Source organism: Malurus melanocephalus, unplaced genomic scaffold (genome assembly GCF_030028575.1).
Source record: "Malurus melanocephalus ecotype Western Australia unplaced genomic scaffold, MMel_1.1 scaffold_163, whole genome shotgun sequence".
Classification (NCBI taxonomy): Eukaryota; Metazoa; Chordata; class Aves; order Passeriformes; family Maluridae; genus Malurus; species Malurus melanocephalus.
The window spans coordinates 933,035-942,152 of record NW_026623395.1 but is presented as its reverse complement, the minus strand read 5'-3'; the positions used below and the strand labels follow the sequence as shown (position 1 = coordinate 942,152).

General features: G+C 38.1%; 1 protein-coding gene across 1 annotated transcript; it reads left to right on the top strand.

Moving 5' to 3' along the window:
• Nucleotides 1-230: 230 nt before the first annotated feature.
• Nucleotides 231-7,384, top strand: DNAAF4 (dynein axonemal assembly factor 4). Its single transcript, XM_057372093.1, has 9 exons — nt 231-426; nt 1,006-1,153; nt 1,527-1,660; nt 2,074-2,314; nt 3,028-3,173; nt 3,765-3,874; nt 4,557-4,710; nt 5,711-5,816; nt 6,850-7,384. The coding sequence occupies exons 1-9, from the start codon at nt 304-306 to the stop codon at nt 6,957-6,959; spliced, it is 1,272 nt and encodes a 423-aa protein (XP_057228076.1). The 5' UTR covers nt 231-303; the 3' UTR covers nt 6,960-7,384.
• The last annotated feature ends 1,734 nt before the right edge of the window (nt 7,385-9,118 follow it).

The window sequence follows — 9,118 nt, the reverse complement described above, 5'->3', positions numbered from 1 at the left end:
GAGGCTGGACCAGATGGACCCACTTTAGTCCCTTCCGATCTCACCCTGTGGTTTCTGTGTATCAATCAAATCCATCCTCAGCTTCTGATAGTTTTTTGCCACAAATTCCACACTAACAGCAATTTGTCTCTTCATAGGAATGTGTGTGGCTGACAAGAGCTGCAGGATGACACCGCTGAGGTGTGAGTGCTGGCAGCCGGGGTGGTGCCCGCGGCCCTCAGGCCCCTGGGGACTACAGCTCCCGGCGTGCGCTGCGGGCCCGCGGCGGCTGAGGCGGGCAGCGCCCCCGGGGAGCCGGCAGCGATGCCGGTGTGGCTGCGGGAGAGCAGCTGGCGCCAGACCCTCACCGCCGTGTACCTCCAGCTGCCCTTGCGCGGCGCCCGGGCCACCCCCGCCAGCATCTTCTGCGGCGAGCAGTACCTGAAGGTGGGCGGCCGCAACCCACTCGCCTCACGGGCTCCTCCCGCGCMGGGCCGCGGCCGGGGCGCTGCTCCGTAACCCTGCTCAAAGCGTGTGCGCCGTGCACCATGGCAACACTTCAAGTTCAAAACCTTTATCTCTTATTATCTCCCTCTCCGTGCTGCAGGCTGTTAAACGCCCGTCCTGATGCAGATAATGGCTTTACCACTGCTCATTCACTAATAATGCTCTTGCTACTCAACAGGTGCCAGCTGCCTTTGCTCTCATGAATAGACTGAATTATACACATTTGCTTTTACCGTGAATAATAATTCTAAATTTGAAATCCACGGCTTCTGTTGCAGCGCTGAGGAACCAACTTTTTCAATCTCGTTAATAAAGTATATAACCTTGTGATGACCCACCCTTAACGGGAAGGAAGCACCTCCTCAGGGCCTCTACAAACCTCCACAGAGGATACAAAGCAAATTAGTTCTGGCAATAGTATCTGTTTCTTGAGGTTTACTGTATTCTTGTACTGAGTSTTTTGAATATGTGACAGTTTATTAAAAATTGTAAATATTAGTACAAATTATATTTTTATAGGTAAGCATCCCTCCCTTTCTATTTGAAGCCATTTTATATGCTCCTATTGATGACACAAATAGCACAGCAAAGATTGAAAATGAAAACATTTTCTTCACCTTGTATAAAAAAGAACCCGCCATCTGGGATTCCCTGACAYTAGCAAATGGTAAGTTCTCTACTCTGAAAATTAGATTGCATGTAAGAAACCCATACTGTGAAAGTTCTGCTGGTAGATATCTGCTCAGTTAAACTTTGTTGTTCATTATTAAAAATAAAAAGTATGTGAGAATGAAAAACATCTACTGGTTCTAGTGCATATGAAACAAAACAACGTTTCTTGTAAGACTTACATTTTCTGTGTAAGCAAATCTTCATTTTTCTCTTTCAGAGATGGGCTTGGTACACCCTGCTTTGTGGAATAGTAACCATGTTGCATTTTGCCAAAGCAGCAGAAGAAAGCCAAGTTTTCATTAACATGGTACCTACTAGTAGAACTCCAGGCCTAAATGACTAAAATAGTTTTTGTGGATTTTTTTAAGCTGACAAGGAGAAACTACAACATCTAAGAGAGAATGCTGTTTTAAAAGCCCATGAAAAGGCAAAAGAGGAGACAGAAGCAAAAAAAATTACTAAACAGGAACACAAAAAGTATGCTTTGGAGGCCACAATGAAGGTAGGTTTGAAAGGAGCTCTACGAGACATTCARGTAAACAACTACCAACTAATCTCACAGATGCTTTGTTAAATGTACCTTGAAAATATGAAAAGTACAAATTTTTATTATAGTGATGGTGAATCTCATTATTTTTTTGAACTCACGGCATTTATTACTGAATATGAAAATTATATTTATTTCTGAATGTTTCTGGGTTGTACCTTAGGGTTGTTAGTAAAATAGTTTGAAGATGAGGTTTCTAAAAGCTAATCAGAAATATTTACTCTCACAGTAATTTTAAAGCATCTTAATTATGTATGGTCATATTATTGGTTACGCTATGCTTGAGATATGAAACTTTGGAAACTTTTACTTAGTCATGTTAATATTATCAGATATTATGTATCTCATAGGTTTTTCTTTTCAAATAGCTAGAGGAAGCAGAAAGAAAAAGAATTGAARATCTGAAAGAAAAGGAGCGACAGAAGGTCGCTAAAGAATTGGAATTATGGAAAAAACAACAAAAGGATGCTGAAAAATACGAGAGCTTACAAAAAAAAAGGGAATTACATCAAGAAATAAAGCCATTAAAAGAGAGAAAAAATGAAAAAATGAACAAAACTAGGATTCCTAATGAAGGAACTTCTAAGACCAGACTCAAATCCACAAAAGGTTGTATAATTGAACTGTACTTTATAATTCTTTRAAGTGTGGGTATAACTTTATTCCTAGATGTTTCTAATTCATCCTTTGTGTTTGTCTCCACCATACTGAACCAGTTCTTTTAGTTCACAGTTATTTTAAGATTGTTATTTTCAGGCAATTTATTGAGCTAAAGCACATGAGTTCTTAGCTCTTGTTTAAGTCTTTGGAAATACAAGGGTGCGTTTTGTTCCAAGCTTTGGAAAAGTAAGGAAGCCTTTCTGACAGTGCAGTGCAGTCTTTCTGGCGGTGGGGTGACTGTTACCCAAAGTTACCTAACTGCTGGATTTCATAGAAGTGTTCAACCTCCTTTTGCTCTCTCTGTCCTGTGCCTTGGCCCCATGGAGAGCCAATTCAGGCAACCAAGCCAACTGAAGGCATTTAATTTTTTGTTTGTTTGCTTTGATAGATTAGTTTTAGCTCTTGTTGCCCTATCACAGCATCATGCAAGCAACAAAGAGAGAGGTGTAGGCGTTTAAGTTCATTTRTGATGGCTGCTGTATCATTCCATTTATTTACTGGCTACATTAAGAAGAAACCTTGTTTGAACTTTTCTCAAGCTATTAGAGGTTTAATTCTAATGTGCCGCATTTCTAAATCAGGTGTACTTTGGACTTTGGTAGAAAACCAGAAAAATCTCTTTGCTTCATTTTTCATTTCCAGTGCTCTAACTCTTCTCAYAGGTCATGGTTCCACTAGTATGTTTTCACAAAATTTAAAGGAGGARCAGTTACCAGCTCCCCGATCTGCTGCTACGATTAAAGTCAACTTTACACCACGAGTGTTTCCCACAGCTCTTCGAGAATCTCGTGTTGCAGAAGAGGAGGAGGTAAGGTGGAGAATTATTTTTTGCGCATTCAGTAAGCTGACAAAAATATCTGTACCAAGGAATGTTACCTGTGCAATGTCCTTATCTTCCAAGGAAGGCAGTCTTATTTAAATTAAGATATAAAGAAACAGTTTTATATAAAMATAATTTGCACCATGTGGTTATGCAGATTAATAAATAACATTTATAAATTCCTTTTTTTTGCGGGGGGGGGGAAGAAAGCAGCAATATTAATTTAATTCCTTGAGGTACAAAATCTGAAATGTCCTAACTCTTATATTTARGGTTCTCTAAGTTCTGTTTTAAAATAAGCTCACAGTTAGCTCTTTTGAGCTCAATTGAATGAACACAAAATAATTTTGAAAGATCAAAACAGACAGGTAAACAAAAATGTATTAGGGATGTGGTAACCTGACTTCTYATGGTAATAACATATTTGGGGAAACTTTAAAGTTTTTCATGTTGGACACTATCAAATATTTTCCTCTGTCCAAAATATGTGGTTAATAGAATTCTTTTGATAGGTATGAGTGAAGAGATGAAAATAAAATCTTTTTTTGAAAATAATACTTGCACATTTTGTATTTACAGTGGCTACATAAACAAGCAGAAGCTAGAAGAGTAATAAACTCCGATTTATCTGAGCTAGAAGATTTAAAAGAAGAGGAGAAGAATCCAGATTGGTTAAAGGACAAGGGAAAGTGAGTTGTGTTAAAAATCAATTAGTTCTATGGTGTTTGTCTACTGTTTCATTTTGGTATATTCTATTTGTCGTAGACACAGATGGTAAATGTCTAGAGTAGTCATAGTAGTTGTACTAGAGATTTTATTGACAGCTTACGGGGTTAGAATCTGATAAATCATGACATGCCATTGTTGAAGCTTCTGATGAACAAAATCACTGTAAACACATTTWGCATATTCTTCTTTGAAGATAGGTAAAATCCACTGCCTCAACTAAGTGGATTTAAGTTCATTTGTACTTTTTAAGGGAGAGTTAAACATCTGTCTAAAACAAAGTATAGGAATTTGATGCAAATATTAGTTTATTTGTATAGTGGTGTTACACAGAAAGTTTTGATTAGGCAATCACGATCAGATATACAAAGCCTTCAAAATTAATCTTGTGTGTACGTAAATGTGTCCRCCTCTGACAGTTCTTCATTGCTTGTAAGCAGTTGTATGTCTCTRAGTTATATTGTCAGCATCAAGATGTATTGAACTTCAGCTATGTTGTTCTCAGAAAAGGTTATAAAGGGGCAATTCAAAGAAAAAGATGCAAAAACTTCAAACTTTTGAAAATGAGTTAACAATAAGTAGGCGTGTATTTTGTATTTATCACCTTCTTTTAAGTGTATGTTTCACTTTTTGTTTAATACTTAGCAAAATGTTTGCAATGGGAAACTACCTTGGGGCTGTGAAYGCGTATAACCTTGCAGTGAGGCTGAACAATAAACTTCCCCTGCTGTACCTGAACCGTGCTGCTTGCCATCTTAAACTGAGAAATCTGCACAAAGCTATTGAAGATTCCTCTAAGGTATGAAAATCCAGGGGTCAGGCTGTCATCTTATACCTTAATGTGATTTATTATTGTGATGGTTCTGTTTTAAGCAGATCTGTAAATACATATTAATGCAATTCAAAATTTATATAATGAAGTCATGGTGAAATAATAAAACTTGATAGTGATTGATGACCTTTTGGAAATTTAAAGCAACAATAAAATAAATCCTAAATCAAGCTTCCACACATTTGTGACAAATGGCCATATGTTCACTACTGTGTTCCTTTACAGCTAAAATATTGTAGTGATATATACACTTGAAAAAGCCCACAACTTGGAGCAGAGGAAGACAAAATCAAAGTATTCACATACATTTTCTATAATGTTGTGGTGTTCTTCACTTGGCTGGAAGGAAAAAATAAAGGTGGTGGTGATGAGAAGGATACTTCAAAAAACTTCCAACAGCCCAAACATTTCTAAGGAACGGCTGTATTAGCCTGATATTTTGGTTGCCGTTATTTGTGCAACGAGAGGAATTATTTCAAATGGCACCTGAATAATGTGGAGAAAGTTTTCCCGGAATTATTATTTTTTGAACTACTAAGTACTTGAGTCTTGAAACTTGAGGGATTTTTTGTTTTGCTTTGTTTTTTTCCTAGAAACTACGATTAAAACACATGTGCATTTTTAGTGCTACCTTTTTTTTTTCTTTGATAGTATAGTATGTAATAGAATGTGTAAAAACAGAACACATTATTTGACTGCAATAAACATTTTACATGGTATTTGTCAGGTTTTAGCCATGGCAGTGTAACTGTAGTCGGCAAACTGGGGTGATGGATACAAATTGTTATGACTAGATGCACAAGGCATTAGAGTTAAATTTGAATAGTTATTTTCTATTTCTGTTTGAATAGGTATTATGTTACTGTATAATAATAGTAATTAGGCGAGAGAAGTGTTTGTAAACTAAAAAACCCTTAAGTTATAGAAAATCTGTTTATAAATACTTTGGGTGTTCTCATTTGTAAAGGCACTAGAACTGTTGACACCACCAGTTCCTGATAATGAGAACGCTCGAGTGAAAGCCCATGTGAGACGTGGAACAGCATTTTGTCAGCTGGAATTATACACTGAAGGTGAGGCCTTGGTTTTATGAAAAAACGGGAATTTATAGCAAGTAACTCTCTTTAGCTCAGTGAGGCTGCTCACGCCTTTATGTTTCTTAGGAGTGACTGTGAAGGAGGGCTATACAATGAAGGAGGGCTATACAATCTATGTCTATTTGTTATGAACCTTTACCACATTCTTTAATTTTTTTTCTTTTAATTTACTGAAGTATTCCAATTTCTCTTGAAAAATCTTTACAAGTTTGTGAAAATGGGTTGTATTCCTTACTTAAGGAGTTTTTCCATTGAAGAAATTAGAATAATATGAAATATTTCAAAAATACTTGTGAAGTGGTCAGTAACATGTTTGTAAAATGAGGTAAGAAACACGTGATTTGTGTGAAAATACCTGAATTTACAGTGTGCTGTTGAGTTCCTCAAGAGTATCAGATTAGTTTTGTAAAGCAAATTTACAAGTGAAAGCTGCTAACAGAAATTGAAGACTATTCAAAATGTCAGTGTTCAAGTACTAAGCTTTGGCCATCGTTTACCTTTTTCTACTTATGAATCACTTTTTCATTCCCTTACWGCTTCATTTGCACTTCGAAACCTTATAAAAAGACTTTAACTTAAGCGAGATTTTACTTCCTGTACTCATGATTTGTTTTCCCTCCCAAGCTCTAGTTTCTACACTTTTTTTTCTTATTTTCACAGTTTCGTTTTCTGTCTTCTGCAGAACACTTTAGAACAGTCCTAGTTCTGTCACACACACATATATAGGTGTATATGTATGTGAATAAAGAGGCTTTACTTTCATGTTTCAAAACCTGAAAATGTTTATGTAGTAGAGTGTTTCCACTAAAATGTTTCGTAAAATAAGATTAACTTAACTTTTGTCAGTAAATAAATTTTGTTAATGTAATTCTGATTCCATCCTACTCAAGAACAAATCTCAAGATCAATACTTGATTCATATGGCTGGGGAGTAGTTATTTCCAATTAGTTGCTAAAGAGGATACTCTTGCATTATTGACTGATATTCTTATCAATGTATCTATATTAGGTCTCCAGGATTATGAAGCAGCTCTCAAGATTAATCCTAAAAATAAAAATATAGAAGAAGATGCTGAGAAGATTCGACATCTAATTCAAGGAACAATGCAAAGTTCTTAATTAAAAAAAAAAAAACATTTAAAAAGAAACTCTTTAATACTTTTGAGGACATCAGAAGGAATCTTAATTCTCTTCAGAGTGTGTTAACTAGACAATTTTCCGCTTCACTTGGAGCATCTACAGAATTGGTAAAAGATTRTATATAGTAATTACTATTACTGGACAGCATAATATCATAAACATTGTTAGATATGTTTTATATCATTTTGATACAAAGTAGTAATTTTTTTTTAACTTTTGTATTACTCTGAAAGTCTGAAACACTGGACTTGAATTGGTTTCTTTTTGTTAAGTGGTCTTCCCAAGCTGAGACCATTTCAAGTACACTTCTTTCAGTAGCAGTTTTAGYAGACTTTCTGAAATTTCTGCATCTCTTTCCTGAATACAATTTGTGACTGATTTTTGTCTTTATAATAAAGTACATATTATGCAGATATATATTATGGTATGGAAGTTTTATAGTGTTGGAACAGGGAGAATGTGGCGGGCATTGCTTCCAGCTGTTTTGCTTAGAGTCTTGAGAGGAGTGCTGAGGTGGATCAGAAATGTCTGGGGTAGCTGCTGCCCTTGCTTTCCTACAGATAGCTGCTGCATCACGCTGGAAAGGACTAAAACCGCTTTTTTACAGCAGCTGGAAGGAGGGCAGTGCAGCAGTTTGAGTGCCTCAATTGAGTGTAATGCTATACTTAGCAAGATATGGCTATTTTATATCATTACTGAAGGGAAGTCAGGCTAAGGAGGAGAGACTCTGGCAATGAGAGAAAGATACGTCGTATTCAACCTATTTTAGTCAGCCTTTTAATAAACAAGGCAAAGCATTTCAARTTTGTTAACTGTTTGTGGTCAGAGCAAATATTGCTCAAGATGTGTATTGAAATCCATACATGGTGGAGAGTGAGGAACTTAACACTTTGACCTTATTTAGTAAACTGCGGACAGCRATGATTTGACTCTTAATGACTATGGAGGATAGTAAAATTTGAGTTACATCAAKTTCTGCATGAGTGATAATCTTGAGCAGAGACAATGTCTTCATATGTGTGGGAGAGATAATTAGTATGGATAATAAAAGCATGAATGGGAGKAAGAATATAGTGAGAATTTTTGGGTGATTTGGTTTAGTTTTGACTTTTTATTTTTCTAAGATACAGGAATATGAAAAAAATAGAGCCCTAGGAAATATCCAAGTGACTGCGCTTGCTCACTCATCTTCACATGGATGCATTTTTTCTTTTTTTCCCATTGTGAGCTAGTTAACGTATGACAAATACTTCTTGGTCTGTTTATGGAAAGTGCTCTAGTGCTGTATTGATGAGCTTCTGGTAAAACTGCTCTGAGTCAGGTACCTCCCTTAGTGCTGCTGAGCCAGTTACAACCTGCTGTTCTTCAGAGGCACAGCGAAATCTTTCTTCTTTGTTTCTCATTCATGTAAGACATGAAGAAGACATTTAAGTTGGTAGTTAAGATAAAAATCGAGTAACGCATTGACTTTATTAATCAGGCCGGTTGTCATCTCCCATTTATGTTTTGTCTAGTATTAGRCCCCTGTTGGGGTCTAAATCTCTGGGATTGTGGATCTGTTCTGTTTGTACAATGCTTGTTGATGAGACGTGGTCTATGAGCAGGGTGGGGATAGGAGCTGCCTTACCACAGTCCGAGTGGCTCTTGAGAGAGTTTCTCCTGGAGCACCATGGCTTGTGCTTCGGGGAGACTTTCCATGTTAATTAATTCCCAGTCATCAGAGTTTTTCCACCTGAGACTAGAAGAATCTAAGTCGTCCGTATACAGCACCCTTTTTCGGGGGGCGGGGGGCGGGAGGAGGAGAGGCATGCTCTGGGGTGTTCTTTAGTGGACCTGTTTATTGGGTGAGAGTGAAGGTTGCTTGTTTTTTTCCTGTCCCTTATTACAAATGTTACTGGTGTGTAACGAACGGAGCGCGTCTCCTCAGAGCTGGCGTCGCTGTGGCCGGCTGTCCCGTGACTCCCCCAGCACAACGCTCCTCCGAGCAGCCTCCGTCGGGCACCAGCAGTGCGCGGGCCGCGGGGCCCGAGCGGGGCGGCGCGGCGTTGCCATGGCGGTGCCCGGGGCGGGCGGGCCGCGGGGCGGGCCGGGTGCTGCGGTACCGCGAGCGCTGGGGCTCCCGGGCCGCTCCGGGCGCT